The following is a 26,667-nucleotide window of genomic DNA, read 5'->3' on the forward strand; positions in this document are numbered from 1 at the left end:
TGCCGCCTTCTTAGCAAAGTGCACAGGCATCCTTAACAAGAGGTCCACATTTCCAAGCCACGTTCTTCATCTGTGTGTTTCTGAGTCAAAGGCACACCAAAGTAAATATGTATTTACATTTTTCCATGGGGAAATATACTTGTATGTAGATGCTGTTGCTTTACACGGAGCCATGAAAGTTAGAATTCAAAGGGCTTTGGTCTTCCAGGTGAGGAAGAAAAAGAGGTCCCACTGAGCTTTGCTCATGCCGTATTAATCAATAAGAGCGCTTAGACTTTGTGTGCTCTGTGTGTGTGTGTTTATTTATTTACCCTCGAAGTATGCTTGACAATGTTATGTTAGTTTCAGGTGTATAACATGGTGATTTGACAATTCTGTACTTTCCTCAGTGCTCCCAGCACTAACTATAGTCACCATCTGTTGCCATACATTATTACAATATTAATGAGTGTTTTGTAAAAGGCACACTTTGAAAAGATTAACAGTGCTGCTTTTTTGAGTCCCTCACCTAGCGAGTGACCCAGGACTAGAGCTCAGTTTTGTTGATTCTGCATCGACTTCATCCATTTATGTTGCCTTCATTAGTAAGGTGGATGAGGTGTCATTTCCTTTAATGTTTGAATGTTGATAGCATTTATGGGTCTCTGTTTGGGTGGCATCTCCAAGGCAACTTCTAAGTACATTTTAGTCTTTTATTTTAGATGTAAACATAGGAACAACTCTTTCCAATCATGTAAGCTTGTTCTTCAGTCTTTTCTTTCTCTTTAGGACCATTTCTCTTGCCCGGGCAAGCTTTAGAATTTTGCCTGGATTAGTTGCCTGAGAGTTGATATTTGTACATTTTGTTATGGTACTAATGGATAATTTCTTTTTAAATGCCCTATTCATTCCAGGCTGTTAGAATGCCATGGGAATTCCTAAAACAGCATTTTCACAACCTTCCTGCTTCTGGACCCATCAAGGAGAGGCCAAGTTCAATTCAGCAAGCGTTTATTGGTCACCCACTAGGTGCCAGGCAGTTATGAATGTCATTTAATCAATGCAGTGATACATGTAATAATAATAATAATAATAATAATAATAATAATAATACTATCAAGAGGTACCTGGTTTATTCAGAAGAAGGTGTCATAGAAGCGTTTCTAGAGGTGACTCTTGAATAGGGTTTTGAAGGTAAATAGAGGAGGCTGGGAACCAGCAAGACCAGCTCCTAGAGGGACTTGGGACCATGCTAAGTATAATCCCACTGAACGGTGAAGCCAGCCTGGTATTTTAGGAGAGTAGGCTATGACATTGTTGTAGGGAACGGAATTGGAGAGGTGGGAACGTTGCATCCTAACTGGTGGGATTATGTTGGACCACACTGTACTACACCCACACCCAAACAACAGTGACTGAACCAACAGTCTAGTTCACTCAGATGCTACTGGTAAGTAGAGGAATGAGGTCAGAATAATGGAGAATTGTGTTCATTCACCCGCAGTCTTTTATAGGCGAGAGGAGCTGGAATAGCAAGAGAAGGAAATGAAAAAAGCCTTCAGCCTAGCTGCTATGCAGCTAGGAGCCCCTTCAACCCTCTTTAATACAGCTGGGAATGAGCAGTACCCTAAGGGCCCCTTTCCCAGAGAGGTGCGTTCCTGGCCTTGCATGGCCCTCGGCTACGGGCAGATCACGATCTTTCCCACGAGCTGGTTCTAGCACCTGTGGCCTCAGTTCCTGCAAACCAACATTTCCAGCCGACACTTGTGTGCGTTTCCGAACTACCAAGGAGCCTCTAGCCACATAGAACTGGCTGCCCAGATTCCCTCTTATGTTGGTACTGCTAGAGTTAGAAGGTTTCATAGATTTTGAGTGGTCTGTCCCCATCCCAGGTTTTCCCAAAGAGCCTGTTGTTTGAAATCCACGTTGTCCAGGGCACAAGACTTTTCCAGATTTGTTTCTCATGTTAGAGCAGCACTCCTGGCGTAAGGGCTCGCTCTTTTCCCGAGACACGACACCTGGTAGTAGACGGTGCTGGGTGGGGGAGCATCCGTGGAGGCCACGACGGGCCAGTCCCTGCTGGCATTTTGCTTTGCCATCTGTGACAGGTGGCTTCCATCCTCCTGTTGACAATATAGGAGCTGACATTCTCCGTATCTCGTCCCCGTGTCAGGCAGCGGGGAGGGAGAAGAATGAAGTACAAGTGTACCCCAAATGTCATCACATGGTTATTCTCACCTGCAAGGGAGTCTGGGAAGAAGGATATTTCAGTGCATTGCCAGGCTTAACAAAATCGTGGCTCTGTTCATAAAGTTTATTGAATAGGCACACCACAGGGCCAGTGAAACATTCCCGGAGCTGGCTTTCTGATCTACAAAATGGAACGATCTCTCAGATTGCTTCACACTGATTACCTCTTGGAAATCAGTGGTAGAGGCTTTCTGAGGGTTCTGCCCTTGACACCCGTCTCCCCCCGTCTCAGATTTCTGTGCTTTTCACTGCTTGCTCTTATTTCTACCCTCTGGAGAGGCCGGTTGCCAACACACAGATTTCCATCGTGCATGATCCAGTCATTAGACTTCATTAGGAGAACACCGTGGAGCTGCCTCCCAGCCTGGGCGGTCTGCGAGCAAGACAGCAGCAGTGGGGGGTGGGAGCCTTCCCAGTGGGTCCTGGCTCCTGTGGGTCTTAGGATTTAGAGCTGTCCTGCCCGCAGTCCCTTTAGAGGCTGGCCAGTCAGCTCGCAGACAGTGGTGGCATTTTCCCACCTCGGGATGGCATGGTATGCTTGACAGCCCAGTGCAAATTGACCGCACGGGGAAACAAAACGTTTCCAGCCACCAGTAGGCCTCCGAGAACAAAGCACTGTGTAAAGGCCTTCTCCTACCAAACAGCCAAATCATCTTTCAAGCTGAAGGAATCTCAGAGCATTGATATTTAAATGGAATGAGGTGGCCCTTACAAGTTTAACTTCTTCCTCTGAGTTCCTCTGTTTACTTACAGTGATTTTTTTTAAATTTAATTTTATTGTGTTACGTTAATCACCATACATCATTAGTTTTTGATGTAGTGTTCCATGATTTACTATTTGCATATTACACCCAGAGCTCATTGCAACACATGCCCTCCTTAATACCCATCACCAGGCTAACCCATCCCCCCACCCCCCTCCCCTCTAGAACCCTCAGTTTGTTTCTCAGAGTCCATAGTCTCTCATGGTTCGTCTCCCCCTCCGATTTCCCCCCCTTCATTTTTTCCTTGCTCCTATCTTCTTCTTCTTCTTCTTTTTTTTTTTTTAACATATAGTGTATTATTTGTTTCAGAGGTACAGATCTGAGATTCAACAGTCTTACACACTTCACAGCGCTCACCATAGCACAATGTCTATCACCCAGCCACCCCATGATTGTGCAATGGTACTTTCCAGAAGAGTCTTATGGGTTACAGCCACGACTGATGTCATTTCTGGGGGTTTAAGCTAAATGTTTAAAGGTTATTTTTTTTTAAAGGCAATTGTAGAGACAATAAACAACCCTCCACACAGGAAATGTAGTCACATCAGCATAGGTGAAGTTGTGAAATACTAAAGTAGTTAAGTCTAGAAATTGCTTAGAATTTAAGCATGTGTCACAATTTCCCCCTTGAAATCTCAGGGAAGACAAATAAGATTGATTGTAAATCAGCGCGTAATAGTCTTCACTGAGAAAGTTGTGACATACTCACAAGGCGAATGAGCCAACAAGCACATTTCACGTTATTCCAGTGTTATCAGCAGCAGTCCTCATCAGGACTAATTTTTGGTATCAGCCATGATGTTATTAATGCTTATATAGTACTAGGGATTGATGATTAGATCCAGAGAAATTCTTAATTACTCTTATACACTTAATTACTACAAAATTACCCAAGAGCAGTTTTACATAACTAGTACTTGATGAATTCTGACAGTGTGCTAATTCTATTAAACAAAAGTTAAATTTAGGTGTGTACGGGGGGGGGGGTGTAGTTGACATCACAGCATGTTGGGCTTCGTGGGAGGGGTGTGGGATGGTCATCTTCATCAGAAGAGCTGTTTAAAACGTTTGGTTATGGAAACGACTGAAGTGTGAATAATCTACACATGTAATTAAGTATCTACACACACACACACACACACACACAGACTAAAACCCATATAGCTTTAAGGATACTAAGATGACTGATCAACTAACCATCCCTAACTATAAATTTCCTCAGGACAGGAAATGTTTTGCACATAGTACATGCTTAATAAAAGTTTATTGAATAAACATGAATGAATAAAAGGATGGGGGTGTTGGGGAGGAGGAAAGAGAGATTTTTGCTTATGGCTTCTTAGGCTGATCGGTAGGGCCAGCCCTTGGCAAAACCGTGATTAGGAGTCAAGTTTCCAGGGCCCCTCTTTTCTCTGGGCACTTGGTCCTTCTTTGTGTTCCTCTCATTACATACCCAGTGCTTACCCAACGGCCTGGGACCTCTCCCTAGAGGGAAGAGGATGATCTAATGATTCCCTTACACAGTAAGGTGAATTGGAGTCTTTGCATACCTGGGGCCGAGTATCCTGCAGTGAAACCCGTAGCTGCGGCAGCCAGGGGAAGAAGTGTTGGAGGCGTTCCCAGAGTTAAAAGTCCCTTGTTTCCGAAAGTTTTCAGAGTGTTTACAGCCACTAGCTTACATACCCCTACAGTGGTCATATTATCTCAGAAGAGGAGATTACCAGAAGGGGAAATTGTGATTAGCCCAAATGACACAGGGAGAGAAATAATGAACTATAGGAAAGAAAGTAGGGGCACCTCGGTAGCTCTCCAACTCTTGATTTCAGCTCAGGTCATGATCTCAGGGTTGTGAGATCGAGTCCCACATCAGGCTCCACACTGAGCATGGAGCTTGCTTAAGATCTTTCTTTCCCTCATCCCTCCCCCACCCCGCCAAAAAAAGAAGAAAAAAAGTAGATGAAAAGACTTTGGAGTCGGGCAGATCTGAATGGGAATCCTGTGGCCAAGTCATGCAGTGCCCTGAATCTCAGTTTCCTGGCTCTTACTCAGGAGGTAGTAATACCTCTCTTTCAGAGTTGATACAAGAATGAGAGAAAATGCATAGCCCGTAGTAGATGCTCAGTTAATTAGAGCTGGTTGTTATCGTTATTTTTTCTTCCGTGTTCCAGATGCTGGGTGCTCTGCATACATCCACTTGTGTTGTTAAATCCTCAAAATAACATTAGTAAAAATACCAGCATACCCTGGTCTCCCAGGCGAGGCTGCAAGATGGAGCACCTTGCCCCAGGTCACACACCTAGCGATATCCGAGCTGGTTTGGGGAACCGTCTGACCCCAGTCCCACACTCCTTCCTCTTCATGATGGTGCCTGTAGATCCAAGTACGATGGAAGTGCTTAGTTGCTTGGGAATTCCGTTTGTGAGATGTGTAAGTGTGGAGCTATTAATGATGGGGTTCCTTCCGGGGCTAAAATTCTGCAGGCATTACAGGGACTGTGGTTTGTGAGACAGGGGTCTCCCACCGACCACTAGATCTCGTGTCTTCTCCGTCAGGCAGTGTGGCAAATGCTTACGGTGCCCTTTCTCATTGATCTCATAACGACACTATGAAGAAGGCATTGTCTACTCCCATTTTACAGATGAGGGATCTGAATCACTGAAACGTTAAATAACTTGCCCCAGATTTCTCACTCTCGAAACGGTGGAGCTGGAAACTACACGCAGACCCTCTGACCACAGAGTCTGTGCCTCAGCCAGCCGATACGTCGCTCTAGGGAAGGGGGTGCTCTCTCTCTCATTGTCTCCAGTGGGATTGCCCCATGGTGTGTGTGTGTGTGTGTGTGTGTGTGTGTGTGTGTGTGTATCATAGCCTCACATGCGCCGTGTTTGCCTCTCGAGCACACGCGTGCGAGAGTAACTGTTGGAACCCGGATTACTATCAAGTCAGGGCTATTAGACTCTTGGCACAGTCCTTAAAATACAGTTTGAATATTCTCACTGATGTTTTTAAATTAGAAAAGAAAAAATTTACCTGTTTTTTTTGTTTTTTTTTTTTGATGCTTAGTGTACTTAGGCTTATAAAGAGTTTAAGTTGTTTTCAGCAACTATGAAAGGTAAAGACTATTAAGACTATTAATAACTTTTTAAAAAAGATTTCATTTATTTATTTGAGAGAGGGAGAGGGAGAGCACAAAGGGAGCAGGAGAGGGAGAAGCAGGCTCCCCTCTGAGCAAAGAGCCCAACGTGGGGCTCGATCCCAGGACCCTGGGATCATGACCTGAGCCAAAGGCAGTTGCTCAACTGACTGAGCCACCCAGGCACCCCAAGACTATTAATGACTTTTTAGATGTTTATAGAAATGAAATGTGTGTATGTGTACTTACATAAACTTACATGTATATACATACATACACACATGCCCTGTTATAAAAATGGGCTCACATTCTGCACTTTATTTTATGACTTACTTTTTTTTAACTTAAAAAATATATATGCTTCTGCTTTCTAGGTAAAGGCCTATAGATTCTATAGATCAGCTCCTTTTTTAAAAAAATTTAGTACGTACAGAAACATCATTTTTTTAAAATCATTCCTCTACTGATAGACATTTTTTCAGTTTTATTAACAATGCTATATTAAATCTCTTTATGCACATGTGAGTGTTTACACGAACACCCTCACACACATCTGTATCCCTCTGCATACTTTCCTCAGGAATTATTTCTGGAAGAGAAATTGCCGGTTTGATGGATATGTGCATTTTAAAGTTGGGTAGGTCCTGCCATAGATCCCTTAACGAAGACCATGTCAGTTTAGGCTCTGCAGCAGAGCAGAGCGCATGTCCCCCACCCCAGACATCGTCAGTCATTTTCATTCTCAACAGCGTGTGCAGCAACATTGTTTTGCGTTTTCCTTTGGTTAGTAATGTGATTCAGCATCTTTTCATATTTGTAGCGAGCTCTAAAGGTAGTTTCATTATAACAAGGATGAAGGGGCCGTAATGCTGCTTGGGCGGTTGTATTACTTATTAAGCACTTTGCTCGCTCTTTCGCCCTGCCAGGCAGGCTGTGTTGCTCGCAGCGTGACACTTTGTTTTCCTTAATTGGAACCCAAAAATGTATCGAAGAGAAGGAAAATATCCAGAAAATTTCTGTTTCATTGACTATTGTGACTTCTCTGTCAGTTAACTTAAAAACATTTATAGAAAAGTGTTTGATGAACATTATTACAGATCTAGTGCTTTTTCATTCTTCTGGGGAATTAATGACATTTTTTTTCTAGAAGCAAACGTTCTGTCTTCTATCTGAAACTCATGAAGTTTAGCCTCTAATGAATGGAGCTCTTCAAATCAAGTTAAATATTTTCTTATAATTCTATTTTACAGGCTGCTTAGTTGGACTCTTCAGGGCTGAACATATTAATGGCAATCTGTGTCTTGTGATTCTTGTATTTTTAGTTGGAATTTTCCTTGTAATTGTGATAAGCAGTTCATGGCTTAGAAGAAAAAATGTGAATAGTTGTGGGCTATTATTTCCTTAAAATAAAGTGGGGGGAACCCAACATCAGGATATATGGGTGACCGGTAATGAGGACACTGTGTTAACAAAACAAAAGAGCAACAATGAAACACCAGAACTGCCTTGATCTGCACTCATTCAGATCATCTGGGCTCAGACCGTGTTGCAAAACAATCCCAGTTTCCTTAGAATTTCTAGTTGGTTTACTTACATTGTGAGTTCCCTTTCTGATTACAGAAAATTTCCCTCCCCAACCAGATTGTTCTGACTAAACTCTCCATTTCATTCTCTTGCAAGGTCTTTAAGAACTAGACTTCTTAAGATGCAGCCATGAAGTAAAAACATTCAGGCATTTTTCTAGATCATTTAAGTGTAACAACCAGCCCTTCCCCCTCTACATTCCTCCACCAAACCCAGTCTCATATCACACATCCCAAAGCACAACCTCTTCTTCACGTTCTTAAATTTTCTCATCGTTATGGCAAAATGATTCCAGAAATCTCAATTAGCCAAATATTTACCCAAGGTCTTTTGCACCTGTCGATCTGGGCTGGTGCAGCATTTTTATCAATACCAGTGACGTCAATGAGAGTACCTACATTTATATTGCAATGTATGTTTTATAAATTACTCTTAAGTACAAAAGTTTCATCAGTACCTGGTAACTATAACGGAACTGCTCAGTAAGATGTTTGTTGAATGAATACCTGAATTCTCATTATAACTTTGTGAAGAGAGTAGGAAATATATTTCTGCCCCTATTTAGAGATGGAACTCAGAGTAGTTGATCAAGTTCCTTGACTTGGCATGGTTTCGTAAAAGAGCTCAGGGCGTTCTGTGGATGGGTCAAGTTACCTAATTCTCCTGCCCACTCTTTTTCCCGTTCAGGTTCCCAGCAGAAAAGGGTGACTTGGAACAGCAGAACTCTCCAGGTCACCTGGGCCAGGCCAATCATACCTTCCATCATCTTTGTTTCTTCCTCCATTAAAAAAAATAAAATTCCGTGTTAGAGCAGGAAGTCACGCTGAAAGGCTGCGGTATAGGAGGGTTATCGATCAGAATCTTTGAGCTTAGTTGCTCCTATTGGTCTTTCATTTGGAAAACTTTCAGTGAGAGAATAGTCCTCGTGGTCCATGTGTAGGCAGGGAATCACACCATCTATGTATTCCCTGTAGCGCTTGGCAAAATTTTAGATGCTTAATACATACTTAAAATTCAGGACTTTAGTGTGCAGTGGAATGAGATGAAGCAGGAAAGGAAGGACCCTGTAGACTATATACACCCATCAGAGCACAAGCCCCCAGAGCGTGAAGAGGGGGCCCCATCTCACACTTGTGCCAATGGCTTGAGTATATCTCCTGAACCTCTGCCTCGCAGTAAAGTTCCTGTTGCATACTATTAGGCCTCCCCAAATCTACTGTCTAGAATGTTAAGTTGAGATGAAATCTGGGCTTGAAGGAGAACAGTAGAGAAATATATGTCAGTGGGTTTGAGATAGCAGAGTGGACGTTCCACTTACAAAACCTTAAGAATATCACTGGATTCCAGGACTGGTGTCACCCCTTTCCATCTGACTGCCGGGAAAGTTGCCCACTCTTAGATTGAGTGCTGGAAAATTGTATAATCACAGACTTGGACTCAAACAAGCAAGAAGTCGCCTAGTTAGTGGACCAGATATATTTTGGGAATCTGGTTACAGCTGGGCAACAGAAGTCTAGGTCTCAAGATCATTGTGAGGCCCACAGTAAGACCAAGACTTCTGAGTCACGCAAATGACGTCTCATGATTTCCCCTTGACCAAGAACTTAAATGTGCGGGAAAGAGACTGGGGTGGGGAAGGAGGCCACCTTAATCCATATCTGCTGGGAATATAATCCAAAGTCTCTTGAGGGCAGTCATTATTTCTTTATCCCTGAGAGTCCTCAGAGTCCAGCAGAAAGGGCCAGGGACCAGCTGAGGAGAAGAGAGGCCCATGAGAAGCATTCTTTTCCTCCATTTCAAATGAAATCAGAGCTGTTCTGTGTTTTCCTATTGGTCTTTCATTTGGAAAACTTTCAGAAGATTAAAAATCCTCTAAAGATGTTCTCAGAACCTCTTACTCTTTAGTGTAAGAAATACCTTGTTCAACATGAATATTTCCAGGCCGTTCGCACAGACGTTCTGATTCACTAAGTCTGCCTAGAGCTGAGCTGGAGCCAATGCTGTGGCTCCCACTTTAGGAGTCACTGGCCTGGACCCCAAGTGTAGGACTCCGTGCTCCCTTGCCATGCTTCTCCAATCAGAGATAATCCAAAGGAAGCAATTGGCCAGTGGTAGAGAAAGTAAATACTTTCCAGCTTCCTTCTTCCTTTACTTCCTGGGGAAGCCCTGTAAATATAGCACAACCTAAAAACTATCAAGACCAGAATGGCTCGCCTAGACCCCCGGGGTCGGGGGGTGCTGCAGCCCTTCTTTTAATCTCTGTCTGGGATCCTCTTCTCTGCCAGACCTTTCTTACAGCAGAGCTTGCTTGGAAGGCCAAGGGCACCCAGAATCAAGTCTTCATTCTTTGCCATTCTTTCCTTGTTCTGCTTCAGGCCCAAATAGCCCTGTGGGAGTTGGCATGAGTTTTATGGGGCAGAGCCGTCCTCAGCCAGGGCAGGTACACCTCTGGACTCAGGGAAAGTAGGAGGACAAGTAGCACCAGGCTTATAATCAGACAGCAGGGCTGGAATCTGCAGTGGGTTTTACTGTTTGCCAGCTAGTTCCACACTTACTATTTCATGTGACCCCACTCAGTAGGGGTACCCATACTTGCGGTGGAGCCTGCTCCTAGAGAAATTCCCAGCTCATTCTTGCCAACGCCAACCAGTGGCCACTTCGGGATGATGTCACTTCACACAACCATCAGACCCAGAAAGGCCAGATCCCGAACCCTCCATTCTGGGCCTCGCAGGTATCCAGGATGTTTGAATCGCAGGCAGGTGTTGCGGTGTGGGTGGCAACTCATGGGCGACAGGGCAGTGGGCCCCATCCATTTGTTCCCTCCGCTGCTTTCTCTTCCCACCGTGAGGATCATGCCGCCACGTGAGTAGTATTATCCCCCTTTTGGACACAGGGACTCTCAGGCTCAGAGAGACTGTGGTTTCCTGAAGGCCACACAGCCGGTACGTGGCAAAGCCCGGCTTTCGGATCCATTTCAGACTCTTCGGGTCTTCTGGTTTTGAGAGTCTTTATTTTATGTCATTTCCAAGTGTTTCATTATCACTGTCAGGATTCACTGAACCATTTTACTATAACTGCAGATACCCACACATGGCAATTACTGAGACACATTGCAATTAGTTTACTTTGGCAGCTTATCACTTTTGAGAATTTGGAAGCCAGAGGCCACCACGCGTTAGGGGTTTGGGTGGGTGGAGGATATTTAAATGAAACTGGATTACATCTCTGAACCAGGAGTGTTTTACGCCTGCCGTCCTTCTCCCTCTGCTGTGTCGCCTTTCCCTTTTGTCCCTGTCAGCAGCAGTCTCTGCCCACTCCCAGCCCCTTGTGGGACCCTTTGCAGACACACTAGCAGACCCTCTCCCTTTCCCCCAACCCTGCCCTGGAAACGACACCGAGGCCGAGTGTGGCTCGTGGTAACAAACGCTTTAGCAGCTCGTGCAGACCGTTGAGGGGCCGTGAGGGGCGCAAGCAGAGGAAAGCACCGAGTGTCCTGAGCGCGTCTCTCTGTGACCCACCAACTGGGAGCAGATGCTCCAGATGAAAATGACGCCCCTTCTTGGGCCCAGGTGGGCCCACACTGCAGCCCCTCGGCCCAAGGGCAAGGGGACCAGGCAGTTGCTCCGGTGGTCGACTTCTGAACCACTGTCCCCAGGCTCCTTCAAGAGGAATGTGTCCACGTGGAATCATAAGGGTTATTATGTCCATTATTTTCCTCTTTCTTAGTACAGTAGATGCTTAAATGTCAGTCGTAAATAGCTCGAGTGCTGTGGAAGCTGGTTCAGTTCTCAGCCCAGAGAAAAACCTGTCTTCCTCACCCAGTCTGTGAGCCGTCCCTGCGGCTTTTGCATTTATAGACTCTGTGTCAAAATGAAGAGTCCGTTTCTCCACCACCTCCAGGGAGGAGACTGAGTGGAGTTCTAGCTAGATGAAGACCTGGAGGATGTTGCTGGCCATGGCCAGGAGCCAAAAAATGACAATCAAATTGTGGAGATTCCACTTTTAAGAGCAGTATCATTTTGTACCTGAGGGCGGTGGCCTATGAGAGGGAAACATTTCTAAAGAATTGCTTGTACATTATACAGAATCTAGAAATACTTCTGAGCTCATTTCGTGGCAATAGTAATTGCTCTATTTACTAAGGGCCTCCTGCCTGCCAGGGAATGCAATATATGCTTTTATAAACACGCTCATGTATAATGCTTTCCACAACCCAGTAAAATAGGTGTTATTTTAAAAGATAATGAGGCTCAAGCAGGAAAATAATTTGTCCAAATTGGATAAATTAACACAATTGGTTAAATGGGTCATCCACGATTCAAACCCAGATCCAAGTTGTTCATGTAAGGGGTAGAAATAAAATAGTGACTAAATCAGAAAATTGGTCAAAGGAAGTGTCTAAAATGTCTCTGTTTCTACTTTTGAGGGTTTTTAGAATTTTTTAGCAGTTAGGTGATTTTATTGATTTCTATTAATTAATTCAATGATTTTCTCCCTAATGAAAGTGTTTCTACATTATGTCCAGCGTGAGTAAAGTGCCTCTGAACTTGGCAGTAAGGGACGTCAACAGAAATGGCAAGACTGTGTTTAAAATGATTTGGTCCATGAGCTCAAGCCCTAGTAGTCTGTATGAACTCTGTCACCAAAAGAGACCAGGGTTTGAGTCCTAGCTCTGAAACTCGGTAGCTCTGAGGATTTAGGTAAGTTATTTTAACTTCTCTGCTTGTCTATAAACTGGGGACAACACTGCTTGACTCAAAAGTTGTTGTAAGGATGAAGATCTTCTGTCTGAAACACGTAGGGTGGTGCTTGACTTGGAGCAAATAAATATTAGTTCCTTTCCTCCCTTCTGACAGAATTCTCAAGCAGTTGGCATAACACTAACCAAAGTGTTCCACAAAAATGCCCAAGCAAGGGGACTGCAAATGAGAAAGCCCCGAACTTAGTAGGAACTTATATAGTGGCTGTTTGAGTCCTGCTGCTCATTTGTTTTAAGATAAAGGCTAGATCCATAAATAATTTCAAATTTCTGGATGTTTGGAAATATTAAAATGGTTGTGTGTATTTTCCACTTTTATTTGCATGGCATCATATAAGCAAAGTACTGGTTATAAAGGCAGGGAATGCAACAGGTCCTCTGCTTCCATCTCGCTGTCTCTGCAAATGGGAATGTTTGTTTGAATCACCTGCTTACAAGTCAGGAATATCAGGTGGCCACCCGAGAAGGAATCCTACAAGTTTTCTCATACGAAGTCACCATGTGAGTGGTAAGCGTGTGATTCGCTGGGCCCTTCTCTAAGTAAGGTTGGAGTGCATAAAATCAGGCTGAGAAGTCAAGATGCCAAAGAGCACATGCTTATGGCCTTTGGGAGCTTTAGCAGAGGCTTACCTGTGTTTTCCTCTCTTCTTCTAGATGTCTTGTGCCATGGATCACAGAAGGTATTCAAAGGGGGTAGCTCCAGGATTCCCAGAGAGTAGGAGGGAATATGTGCAAAGAGCCATAAGAGTATTGGAGAAGGAGAAATTAGGGGAGCAGGGTCATGTGTCTACTTTGTCTGTCCCTGTCCCTGGTCTCTCTGAGTCGCCCCCCGCCCCGTCCCGTTCATCACCCAGATTCACCCATGCCCCTGCTCGTGCAGCAATTATAGGACTGAGAAAAAAAAAAAAAAACCCTCTACATTTCCTAAAGTAACCCACAAAATTATAGTCTCTGCGGAAAAATAATTAAGTCATAAAGCTCATAAATACATATCCTTCCTCCCGCTTGGCTAGCAAACGGCTGCACCGCCCAAGAGCCGAGGCACCGCGGCTGTCCCTGCACCTCTCGTATGTGCGCGTCCTCCTCGCGGGCGCGAGCAGGTCGGAGCCGCTGACGGACGAAGACTGTCGGGGCTGGTCCTCAGCGGAGCTGCAGGGCGGACGCCCCCTAACTGTACCTGCCACAGTGAGCCAGGGCCAAACAAAGGGAACGGCGTAAGCACCCAGGCTTCTCTCTCACCTGTTGCCTTTTCCTCCTCCTACCTTGCGCGCATGCCGGAGAAAAGAGTCGGACTCTCTATGTCCCTGAAAGTGTCCTTTATATCATCCTACAGAGTATGAAACTGTATTACTGGGTTTCTCATGGACATGTTTCTCTTTCTTTCTCACTAAAACATCAACTGCAAGAAGGCACGCAGTGCGTCTTAGCCGCCGTTGTGTCTCCGGCACTTGGGTGCTTAGTAAATAGTCCTTGAGTGAATAAAAGTGTAAAACTGGAAATGCTTGTGTTCATATAAGAAGAGCACAAAGTAGTACGTGGAGAGCGCGAGCCTTCACACGGGTCTTCCCTTTCAGTCCCCTTGAACCTGCGCAGGGACCTTATCAGGTAGATACTGCGAACCCCTCACTTTACGGAAAAACAGCAATGGGGGCAAGCACACACAGTAATCAGTGCTCCTTCTGGAAGGTCAAGGAAGCCGCCGGCTCCTGAGGCCTGGCCGGCGCTGAGCACGGCAGTGCTTGGCCTGACCCCTGAAAGGATCTCCCCTGGTCACACAGAAACAGAAGGGTTTTCCCATCTGAAGGGCTCAAGGGGGCTTGGGAAGTGATGGCCTTTGTCATGGTTTCCAAGAAGACTCATAAAGGATTCTGCCAAGCCTGCTCAGGCCACGCCTGGTTGGGGAAGTAGTTCTGGGGGACCTCGCCATGGCCTGTGAGGGGCTTTCCCTGCGGGCTGCCCGCCTCTCTAAGTTGTCATCGTGGTCCCGGCAGAGCTTACCACGGGGAGGGGTCAGTCTTTGATTCTGCACACCATCCATCCAGCACTTTTCCTGGTGCCCAGAGTTTGGTGGTGGTTCCCAGCCTCATGGTGAAGGAAAATGAGAATTCTGTTTTACAAAGCCATCTGCTACATAAACAGACCCACTAAGGACACAGCTCCTGATGCAGCCCCTTGATGAGGTACGGGCTGATGATACTCATCCCCATCCAGGGGGCGGACAGTGGGTCGAGCCTCAGTGTTGGACTTGACTCCACCCTCCTGTGGTGGGGCCGCTAAAGACGGGACTGGACTTGCTGCCACTCCCAGCAGGCCCAGCAAGCTGGGCAGGAAGTGTGCGACTTGTTTCCTTTTCCTTCTCCCACTTCCAGAAGGGAACGTGGCTCGCTCCTTCAGGAGAGCTGAAATGCTTCAGACGGTCACTCATCAGCCCTCCAGAGGGTTGCAAGCTGGGTGACTGTTGTTTACTTATGATGTATGTATATTCTGGTTTCCTCCACAAAGATTGGAGTGGTAGATTTTTAAGAAAAGATAAATGTAATGAGGAGTCCAATATAAATTCCTATCTTGGAGGCCACGAGTCTAAGAATCATTGTCTGGCTTTTATTGAAACCCTTGGTGGTGGGTCATGTGTTTTTCCTCCAGGAATTTAACCAGAAACATTTCTGAAACAAAGTCTGCTAACGCTGGGAAGGCGGACTGCCCGAGAGCGTGCTGTCCAGGACAGGAGCCACGAGCCACACGTGGCTACTTAAGTTTTAATTAATTAAAATGAAACAAAGTGAAAGAGCCATTTCCTCCACTGCACTAGCTCAGCCACCGGATGCTCCTGTCCTGACAGCAAGATAGAGGGAGAAACCGATCGTTTCCGTCATCGAAGAGAGTTCCGTTGGGTGGTGCTGCCCTAGAGAACACCCTTCTGTCATCACACTTAGCCACGCAGTTCCTCTCTCCTCGGACATCCCTCACCCCCGTCCACTTCGGGAAGGAAACCCACACCAGCTTCGGGGGCCTAGCAGCAACAGTGACTGCAGACTCCTGATCAAACCCAAAATCACAGCGGCATCAGTGACCCCGTGGGACAAAGGGGAACGTTTTTTGAGAATGAAGTTTAGTGATGTGTGAAGCGCATAGAGAATATTACGGGGGAAAACAGAAGACCAAGCAATATATAGAACATTCCAGTTTTGTGTAGCTCTATCTGGCCATATCTGAATGTGGAAATTAAAAAAGCTTTTTCCTTCTTTGTTTATACTATTCTGCTTATTCTGGTTGGTACAATTAATTCCATACATTTTTTAATATATATAATTAGAAAAACAGGTGTGTTTTTAGAAGGGAAGAAACTTCCCAAAATTGACAAGAGGAGGAATGATTCTGCTTGACATTCAGGAGCTGCAGTTTGGGTAGATCCAGTTTATCTGTAGATTCTTCCCTGTCTCCCACCCCTGCCATTTTTGGAGGTAGAATTATGGGGGAGGGGTGATTTTATAACCGGAGGTGACAGCTAACAAAATTATTGCCAACATGAATGTCTGGGTGTGTTCTTACGCTGCTATAACTATGTGTGCTCTCGCCCCAACTGCATTCTCAGTCCTCGAGGACAAGGTATTATCTTCTGTTTCTTGGTTTCTCCAACAGCCCCTTGGCCAGCACCGACCCACGGACTGACAGATTAGCTGACCTTGCCGTCACTCTTATGCCCGCGAAATGTGTTAACATCTTGCTTCATTTTGCTTTTGGTCCGAGAGGTAGAGTTCCATCCAAATTCACTCCACGAAATCCAACAGCTGGAATACAGGAGCCATTCATCAGAAAATGGGTTAGGCTTTTTCAGGATTTGTGTGTGTGGCAAGACCCTAACGGAATTTTTAAAAATTTTGTTAGTTTTATGGAAGTAGCACTGGGAAGAGGGTCTGTTAAAGCTCTTGGATTTGACCACAGCCGTCCACACCAGTGTACTTGGCATCTCTAGTGACTGGCTTCTCGGAGGGAGGGATTTAATAAAGAGGATTTTCTTTCCCCAAGTTGGCTGTGAGAGTGATCCAGCATGCTTGCGGGGCCATTCTGGTTTCAACTGTTTTTCGTGTCAGCCAAGACATCCGCAGGCAAGAATTACAGTCCACTGCGCCTTCTGATGCCGATCCAGGCGGCCGGGGAAGTCTGGGGGATGGAACCCGGTGTGTTCTCGACATGACCGACCTTCTGCACTCACACATCACTACACTCAGATGGAGGCTGAAGCCAGGCAACATTCCTGCTCTCTTAGAAGCAGGAGAGAAGAGAGGGAAGAGAGAGAACTGGTTTTCACAAAAGGCCAATGAAGGTCTCTATCCGTGTGCCTGACATACCTGAATGATTAACGTCCCTATTTGGGGAGTTGTGGCACTTTGAGAAATGGCTTCTCTTCTTGGAAGGGTAACAGTACACTGAGGAACATTATTGGGGAATTGATGGGTGACAAATCTGAGCAGAGCCAGCAGAGTGATAGAAATAGCAAATATAGGGGCGCCTGGGTGGCTCAGTCGTTAAGCGTCTGCCTTCGGCTCAGGTCATGATCCCAGCGTCCTGGGATCGAGCCCCACATCGGGCTCTCTGCTCCGCGGGAAGCCTGCTTCTCCCTCTCCCACTCCCCCTGCTTGTGTTCCCTCTCTCGCTGTGTCTCTCTCTGTCAAATAAATAAATAAATTCTTTAAAAAAAAAAAAAGAAATAGCCAATATTGTCTCTTCTCCTCAGTGAGGAGGCATTACATTCTAATAAACCAGCCATGGTGGTCCACGGTCATGCTTTCCTCCTGGTATGTGTGCCTGGCCACCAGGTACCCAAAATCAAGATCAGTCCAAGGAGCCTCCCAAGCCACAAAGCCGCTCATCCCAGGTTCCTTCAAACCACTCAAACTTGTTGCTGTTTTGAGCCTGCGCGGGAGTGAGTGAAGAAATCAAGATATGCGTTAATTAGTGCAGGATCTAGGAACCAATATGGGCAAGATACATACAGCTCAGATCCCCACAGGGACAAGAATGTTCCAGAGAATTTTGCCTGGGAAGTGGGTATGCACCTCATGCCTGTTGCCATGTCCATTCTCACATTGGGTTATTATTGAAGGACTTACCTGTTGCCCTTTCGAACATTTTATTTCTCTTAATAACTAGGGTTTTTTTTTAATTTTTGAGGACTAGGTTGTTATAAAATCATGTCACTTTTTAATTTTACTTATTTAACAAACACATGTATTATATTAAAAAAATATACAAGTATTATGTAATTATGTTATCAAATTATATTCTATAATATGTACATATGAACTCATTTAATCTTCATAATAACTCCTGTGAAGTGTAGGTACTACTTTTAGCCCCATTTTACAGATTAGAAAATAGACACCGGGAGGCTAAGTAATTCACTAAGATTACACAGTGGGTAAGTGGGTAAGTAGGACTTGAACCCAGGAAGTCTGGCTCCAGCACACTTGCTCTTCACCACTACTAAAACTCAGAAAAATATAAAGCCAAAAAACCAGCCTAAAGACAACCATAGGAAGGTGGCCGTACCAGGGCGCCTGGGTGGCTCGATGGGTTAAGCGTCCGACTCTTGATTTCGGCTCAGGCGGTGATCTCAGGGTCTTGAAATCCCGCTTAAGGATCTAGCAAAACCTCCATGCTGGGATCCTGCTTGAGATTCTCTCTCTCCCACTCCTGTCCCTCCCCATTCTCTCTCTCCCTCTCCCCTTCCCCGCCACTCACGTGCTTTCTCTCTTTCTCTCTCTTTCGCTCTCTCCTCTAAAAAAACAAAGAAGAAACATTGCCTCGCCATCCATGCTATGCATGGACTTGCCCATGACTGTGCCCAGTCTCCACATTCAGTTTTGTATCTTGCTTTTGTTTTCTTCTGAACCTTATATAATGGTCTTTCCCTGTTGTTAAAAACTCCTTGTAAATACTGTTTTAGTGCCTACTTAATGTTCCCATCATGTAAACGTACCGTTCTGCTGAATCATTCCCTTACGGTTGCCCATTTGGCTCTTGGGTTTTCTGTTCTGACTAGCACTGTAACGACTACCTCTGTGCAGAACTTTTCTGTTCTTTGGAATAGACTCTGAGAATATCTCCTCAGAAGTAAAATCCCCAGGTCCAGGTGTACAAGTAGGAACACTTTTCAGGCTCTAGATGCAGGTTGTCCAGTGGTTTTCCAAGAAGCCTGCGCCTTCACAGTGTCTGCAACACTGGACAGAAGTGACTTTGTCACTCACACCTGCACCGAGAATGACTTCTAGAAATCTTTGCTAATGTGATAGGTAGAATGTGGTATTTTATTATTGTCTTGATTGTATTTCTTTGTTGGCTAGAGGATTGAGTTGGTTCATATTGGTGGATCAGTTATCTGCGTCCTCAGGTGGTCTGGTTGGGTCCTTTGCCCATCTGTCTGTCAAGATCCTAAGAAGCCTTTGGAGATCCAACAGAGAAGGGCGAATGGTTTCCCATTCTTTCTTCTCCTGCCTTGACATGGTATCCCCCTGAATATTTTTCTAGTCTATACTTCTATACATGCTTTTAATCTTCCCCCCAAACCTTATGTGCATTTTTCTCTGGATTCTGTATAAAGTATTCTGTCTGCTTTGAAAGGATAGTACTTCATTTTCTGTGAGTGTGCCCCATGCATAAATCCACATGGGTCCCTCCGTCTTGGATCATAAGCTCCTAGAGGGCCAGACTGTGTCTTTAGGAGCAGTTCTGCACACATGCTTTGGGGACGTCCCCAGCAGCCACAGAGCCCCTGGCCAAAGGTGATGTGAGCGTTTACACAGGTCACCTGGAGAACACTAACCAGAAATGGGAGGGTGATGAGCATAGTAGGCTGGATGCGTCGCCGTGCCCTGGTTATACTTCAAGAGAGCTGAAAAAAAAAAACCCAGATAACACCTCCCCTACCTATTGATCATTAAGAAGGGGCCGGTCTAGTGGAGGAAGGCACACAGGACTAGGGAACCAAAGCCCATGAATTGGTCCTGTGTTCTCCATCATTATGAACCATCAATATGAACCATGGGTCACATTCTCTACTAATCCCTCATGGATTTTTCTACCAGAGTAGTGATATCAGTAATAACTGATGTTCTGAAGCACCTTAAAATGTTATATATGGTCTTTCTTTGCCCTAAATCTTCACAATAGTCAGTGGAAACAGTCACGTTTTGCAGTTGAGCAAACAGATACAGCGAGATGCAACTCTCCCTTCAATAAAGCATCAAGTGAAGATTTCATTATTAGATTTGCAAAAGCATATTATGCTCCAGGAAAACAGTCCATTGACTTAAATGTGTCATGAGGCCAAGAGGAAGAAGGAAAAGGTAAGGTATCTTGGGGTGTGGAGGGATCGTGGAAAAGGACCACAAACACCCCCCAGGAAACCTCTGTCACACGAGAAAAAAACAATGAAAGAGTTTAATGAAACAAAATCAGCAGAATGTTGATGATTATTTTCAAATATTAAGCAATCTTTCCTCAAATTTCTTCACTACATGGTATCTTCCAGTTGTCCCAGTTACTGCAAAGATTAACAATAATAATACAGCACATCCCATCCTACGGGATACTCTGTGTACCTATTCAAAATAGTCAAAAGGCTATAAATGTGTATGAACTTATCTGTTAGAAGGACAGTTGGGTGGATAGATCTATGTTGTTGTTGTTTTCAGGTGGGCCTTGTTAAGAGCGTGTTTCAGGTTTTACCAAATGTGAAAAGCAGAATTGAATATAAGATAAAGGAAGTTAAGATAGGCTCAAAACCTGGTGGCAGGGATGGGGTAGGCATGTTCTCTGCGGGTCAGGCCTGCCATCTCCGGGCTCTTGAGAGCATCTAGGGGAGGGCAGAGGCTGTTCAGCTGCCCATCCTGGAGCAGCAGGTAAAAATGTCAGAAGCCAACAAGCTTTGACAGCCCCTGAAGGTAGAAGAGCTTCTGCTCAAAGTGTGCATTTCAGAGGCTTGCTCCGAAGATTTCACAGGTGGGCTTAAGAGTGAGAGGCCACTTGTCACGTGGGGGTCTAGCTGTGCCAGGGCGGTACTGGGGACTTAGGCTCTGCAGGAGCTCACGGCCATGCTTGCATTGCAGGATTTTACGGGCAGCTACAGACATTCCGCCCCCCCCAGTATCCCGACTCCCAGAGAGCCGTGCTGCCCAGCAGCCCCTGCAGCGGAGTGCCTTCCTTCGAGGACTGCCTGGCCCCCATGCCCATGGGGCAGGCCGGCTTTGATGTGTTCCACAGAGCCTTCTCCGCTCACTCGGGCATTGCAGGTGGGTGGCTGTCTGTGACTTAGAAACTCTGGCAGACTCGCAGGTGGGACCAGGTGGGTTTGCCGTGTCTGGCCTAGACGAGGCTTGACCTGGCACATGACTGCATCATGTCCTGTTGAATCTGCCCCTGAAATGTCTCTCACCTTCATGCTCCTGTCCAGCCCTACTCCCACCGCCCTGGCTCAGGGGGCCATAGTGTCTCTCCCAGACTGTGGCAATAGCCATAGCCTTCCAGCAAGTTCCCTGAGTCAACTGTCTTTTTTTTTTTTTTTTTTTAAGATTTATTTATTTTTTTGACAGAGAGACACAGCGAGAGAGGAAACACAAGCAGGGGGAGTGGGAGAGGGAGAAGCAGGCTTCCCGCGGAGCAGGGAGCCCGACGCAGGGCTCCATCCCAGGACCCTGGGATCATGACCTGTGCCGAAGGCAGACGCTTAACGACTGAGCCACCCAGGTGCCCCTGAGTCAACTCTGTCTTTACCCTTCTGTCCCCCATACTACCATGAGCATTGCCTTCCAAAAATGAAGGATAAAATTGGCCCCTTTCCTCCTTGAACGCTTTAGATGGTCTCCAGCCGCCTAAACATAAAGGCCCCCCTGAGATGGGCCCGATCACGTAGGCCCACCCTCACAGAGGTCTCGCCACATGTGCTGCACCTGAACTTGGCCCCACAGCCCCTCCCTGTCCGTCTTTGCGCTCTGTTTCCTCCTAGAATGTTCTTTCCTTACCTCTCCCATCTGTGAGAATCCCATCTTTATGACTCAACACTAATATCGTCTCCTTTTTGAGGCCATCCTCACCCTTGCTTCGAACACTTTTACTTCTCCTCAGCCCGTATTTTGTGCCAAGACTAATTGTGGCCATCTGCCTGCAAGTCCGCCTCCCTCCCCACTGAGGTCCCTGGGGACAGAGCCGCTGAAGGGCCTAGCCCTTGGCCCCCCTCAGCATTTGCTGCGTGCACACACGGTGGGTGTGGCCAGGTGCGATTGTTAACTTTCCCGTTCTTTCTCTTCCAGTGTATGATTTGCCTTCAGGGTCCTCAAGCCTCTTCGGGGAGTCTCTTCGCAGCGGGCCTGAGGACGCCACGTTCCTGCAGATCAGCGCCGTGGACCGCTGTCCCAGCCAGCTCTCCTCCGTCTATACGGAGGGCTAGACGCTCCCCTGGCCTCCGCCCCCGCTGGCACCCAGAACCTTTTTGTCGCTTGCCACCTTTTATTTTCATATTCTCAGAGACTGCGTGAAAAGGTTGTCCGCCTCATCGGTGGACCCTGCAGAGGCACAGACGTGTCTCTGGAAGGCAGGACTGGCCGGAGCCGGGCTTTGCCCGAATGTGTTCAGTTGCTCCTTTTTCCCTCTGGGTTTGCTGGTGACCAGCAGGACTGGCTTTTCAAAGGGAATTTAGAGTCACTCTACCGGATACCTGTGACTTCCAGCTGTCAGCTCTCAAAGGACACCAGTGGAAGGATGCATATATGAACATAGAGTCTGGGGATCACACTTGCACAGAACTCCAAAGAGGGAAGGACAGCCCAACCTGCCAGAAGCACAGTGAACTCCCCCACCGCTCCCCGTCCCCGCTGGCTCCTGCAAAATCAGGCAACAGGGGAAACCTACATCCAAGCACAGCTTGGGCTCCACTCCTGGAGAAGCCCTGGCTCCTGGCACCGGCCCTGGCCTGGCAGCCCGGGGAGCTGGCTGCCCCTTCCTCTCACTATGCCCATGCTAACCAATTGCTTTTCAGTATTTCTCTGAAAGCAAAATAAGAAGGTTCTGTCGAGCACAGTCCCTTGAAAGGCACTACGACTTGTCTTATATTCCAGCAACTTATCTTAGTTCTTTTATTTTTAAAGACTTGTTATTTACATCTACTTTTAAAGGAAAAAAAAATATTTAGAGGTCTGTTCTTTGGATGGAAAGAATTAGTGTAATCACCCCACTTACATCCATTTTGCCACCGCTGTAGCGTGGCCGGCCCCACCTCACCGCACCTGTGAGCACCCCCCCCCCCACAGTAGTTTCGCATTTCACAAAAGCCACCTGAGGGAAAGGGGGTGGGCCCAGCCCCCTTCCCAGGGCCATAGCGGAAACCCTGGTGGGTTGACTGTTCAGTGACTCCACCTCGAAGACCTCGTTCCACGGAAAAGATGGCTTGACTGGTTGACCCATTGCCTCCACGTGGTACTGTGCCGAGTCATGCTAGAAGATGTGAGAACAGGGGCCCCCTGAGCTGAGATCCTGGGTTCTCTCAGAAAACCCAACTAGAGGTGCCCAATGTCCAGTGATTTTGCATAGCTTCTGCTCACCTCCTTTCGGATACCCACTCACCGGTCTGTCTGTCCCTCCCCCGTACTGTCCTCTCCGTCCTCATCATTATTCTCACCTCCTCCTTGTCTGCAATCAGGCACAACCCACCGGCCCTCGCCTGACCATCCTTCCTCCCCGCAAGGTCTGCTCTGAGGCAGGTAGAGGAAGGTTCAGGGAAGGTAAGCAGAAGAAGTTAACTTTTTTCCCTGAAACTCTCCTTTGAGGGCCTGGAATGTTCACAGAGCTCTTGGTCATTTGATAGCAACCCTGAATAGGAAACCACTTTCTGGGATGCATTGACAAAGCTATTAAAAAGATCTTAAGTCCAACACGTAGATCCTAAAAAGTAGCCACACCCTAAAGACACGGGGTAAAGCCTGACATTCCAGAACTGTGACATTTCAGTTTCTTTCCTCTTGTAAAATGAAATAGTGCTATTTGTCCCACTGAGATCATTACAGTCTCCAACAAGGGTCCACCAGCACGGTGTCGCACCTGGGACCCGGGGACAGTTTGTCTCCTGACAGGCGGGTCCCCGCAGTCGGGCTGCACGGGCTGGACTTGATCCCCATGTGCCATAGAGTGGGGGGACTAACGAGCCACGCGTGGGGGTCGCTTTTCCAGGGCCCGAGGTCAGTCCGCTTCCTCGGACTCGTGAGCTCTGATCCGAGAAAGGCCACCATGCAGGCATCCGGAGCTGCAAAGAGTGAGGTTACTCACTTTACAAAACTCTGCTCTGCTTTATGAAACAAGGCTCCTGCGGCTTCCCAGCCAGACGAGCTCCCAGACTGCGAGTAAAATGCCAGCCTCCTTGCAGACGTTGTGAGTTCTGTCACTCGGTGTAAACCAGACCACGTGCATGCTAGCGCTGCCGTCCCCCGTGTGTCCCCGTGTCCCACTCCGGAAAGGAAGGTAAGCTCCGATAGCGTTAGACAGTGTCCGTTCTTAAATTCCTTTATGAGGAACTCAGAACATACTTCGTACTTTGTGTGACGAGGAGGAAAAAGATGAAAAGCAAGGGGTTGTTGCTTTGATTGCAGTGACGTCAGCCCTGCCTTGTGGCTTTACATAGTTTGAAGTGGACAGCAGGGAGGAGGACAGAGCCACAAGCAGAACCTCAGGCACCGTGGGGGTCGTCTTCCTCTTTGGCTGGAGGAGAAGCCCCTGCGCCCGTGCCTGGTCTGACCGTGGCCTCACGGCGGCCCTGCCCGTCTCTCGTCACTGCTGGGGGTGGGGGGGGGGGGCACCTGCAGGGCCTCCTTCCTCGGCAGGAAAGGGCATGGGTGGGAGCGTGGGGCAAGCAGGGCCAGTGCAGCCTGCAAGCTCGTGTCCCCGAACATGGCCTCGTGTCCCCGCACATGGCCCTCAGTGTTTCCTGATGGCTACAGGTTTGAGCTCAGCCCTTAGGACCTGACACGGTCAGGTTCCTTGGAGACGGCCCAGGCTGTCCTTGGCTTCCAGAATCTCACCTGACCTTCCGATCTGTCCCTTGCTGGCTTTCACACTGCTTGAGATTCATAGATGCGTTCATCATCATGTGTGTAGCAGTGAAAGTAGAAACTTCAGAGAATTCATTCCCTTCCATTTCCTGGCCTTTTTCGTCTTGCTGTGTAACCAGCCATTTTCATAAACATCTGAGCAGAGATTGTCATTCCCCCTTTTTAGAAAAAAAACAAAAAACAAAAAAACAAAACTGGTGCTTGTGAAAATACACACAGCCCAAGCCAATTATCCTATTACATTAAAAAAAAAAATCAGTCTGCCTAGAGACATTTCGTTTGCTGCATTGTCTTAATTCCTTAAAGGCACCGCCTCAAAATGTCAGTTGTAATTTAGCCACTGATTAGCTGTTGAATATTATTTAAGGATGTACTGGTCCTGTGGGGTGTCCCCCTTTACCCCTGTCTCCCCCGATTGCATAGGTGATTCGAAAGCTGACAGAAGGCCTTCAGTGGACCCACTGATAAAACAGAGTGTTGGTGGTGGTGTGCTGTTTTTAAATTCCCTGCTGTCAAGCACATTACTACTACGTTAGAGCAGAGGTAAACGTCCAGCTACCCTGTCCAAGAACCTCGAGTGTCCAGTTGCCTTGAAGTATCAGGAATAACTGACTGTAAATGTCCAATTTAATTATTTGGTATTTTATTTGACTGTTTGACCTTGACGTTTTCTAGCAGCATTTTGTAATGGCACTTTTTGTTAGTGGTGTGGGGTTTCTGCAGTTACTTTTTTTTTTTTTTGCAATGGATAAAGCAAAAAAAAAAAAAGAGAAAGAAAAAACCAAAAACCAGTCATTGGAGAAATGGCGAATGTAAAAAAAAGAAGAGATTTATTTTGTACAGACAGAAGAGCATCCTGTGTAATGTTGCTGACATAAAGCACTTTGGGGGGGAAAAGTGGAAATCTGGTTTCCATAAATCACACAGACTCTTGTACATAGTTATATACACTCACGTAGAGAAATGAACTGCATATATCATACTGGATATGGGGCCGATTTTTCTTTAGGGGCACATCTGGTGCTTATTGTCATAAATCTTTTAAAGAATTAGGTACACTTTTTTTCTATTAATATGTATAGTTTTGTGATTTGTCACAGTTATGTTTCGTATAATCATAAGTTATTTTGTCTTGTTTCATGAAGTCCTTTTTTTTTTTTTTTTATGTCAAAAGTAAAATGAAGGGATTGTGCCCTTGGTACAGAATAAAACTGGAACTGGAGAAAACGGCCCACCTGCCTGAAATCCCTGAAATCCTCCTTCTGCAGGGCCTTCTGAAACACAATGGGAACAACCCAGGGTTTTGTTTGTTTGTTTGTTTGTTTGATTATTGTGTTTTGTTTTACCATAAGCCTCCTTCCTATTGGGATGGTAATTATAATTAAAAGCAGATGGGGGTGGGGGAGGGCGAGTCCAAGGCCAGCTTGAAAATGCCGCATCGCTTTGGGCCAGAGCTGCAGCCTGGATTTAATTATAGATATGAGGACAAAATGGCAGTAAAAATGAATGTGTCCCCGAATCCTTTACATGTTGGGAGTGTCCATAAATAAAACATGAAGTTTTATTTCATCAGATTTAATTAAAGCTTTTATACATGTTTTATTGGTTACTCTATTAATCCGCCTCCCAAACTGGATAAATGTGTGCTGGCGCTTGGGGTTTATTTGTCCCTTCTCAATGCAACACTGCATCATGTGTCAGAAATGCCACTATGTGCTTGGTCCTTCAGGTGAGGGGCTTAGGGCATGCTGGCCATGCGGGATTAGGCCTTTTCGGCCCTGTTCTCCTAAAACCCTGCAGAAAAAGACACAAGCGTCTGCTTCCCGTGAGCTGATACCCCAACCTTTGAAGTCCTGTGATTGCCCGAAGGAGAAAGGGGCGGTTGCCTGTTCTGTGCACTCGGCAGGCTTTGGAAGGCCACCTGACCCACTGGCTGTGATGAGCTTCCTTCCTCAGCTCCCGACACGGGACCTGGAGCAGTTAGGTAGGGAGAGGGTGGTCAGGGCATTCTCACACCTGGCTGACCCGGAGCCACGCACATGAACCTGAAAGAGATCATCTTCTCTCAAGAATCATTCTTGGAATATTGACGGTCTATTT

The 26,667-nt window shown here is 46.3% G+C and overlaps 1 protein-coding gene across 7 annotated transcripts in view; it reads left to right on the forward strand.

The window, feature by feature from the left end:
* The window catches only part of GLIS3 (GLIS family zinc finger 3), a 439,369-nt gene extending 413,202 nt beyond the window's left edge, over positions 1-26,167 (forward strand). For 2 of the 7 annotated variants that reach the window (XM_078062287.1, XM_078062285.1), the window contains 2 exons: positions 20,581-20,763; positions 21,781-26,167. In XM_078062287.1, coding sequence (XP_077918413.1) covers positions 20,581-20,763; positions 21,781-21,917 — 320 coding nt within the window. In that variant the 3' untranslated portion in view covers positions 21,918-26,167. Of the gene's footprint in view, positions 1-10,287; positions 11,496-13,485; positions 15,715-20,580; positions 20,764-21,780 lie in introns of those variants that run through there. The other 5 variants (XR_013443988.1, XR_013443987.1, XM_078062288.1 and 2 more) reach the window with 5 other exon arrangements.
* The last annotated feature ends 500 nt before the right edge of the window (positions 26,168-26,667 follow it).

Source organism: Halichoerus grypus, chromosome 14 (assembly GCF_964656455.1).
Source record: "Halichoerus grypus chromosome 14, mHalGry1.hap1.1, whole genome shotgun sequence".
NCBI classification, from domain to species: domain Eukaryota; kingdom Metazoa; phylum Chordata; class Mammalia; order Carnivora; family Phocidae; genus Halichoerus; species Halichoerus grypus.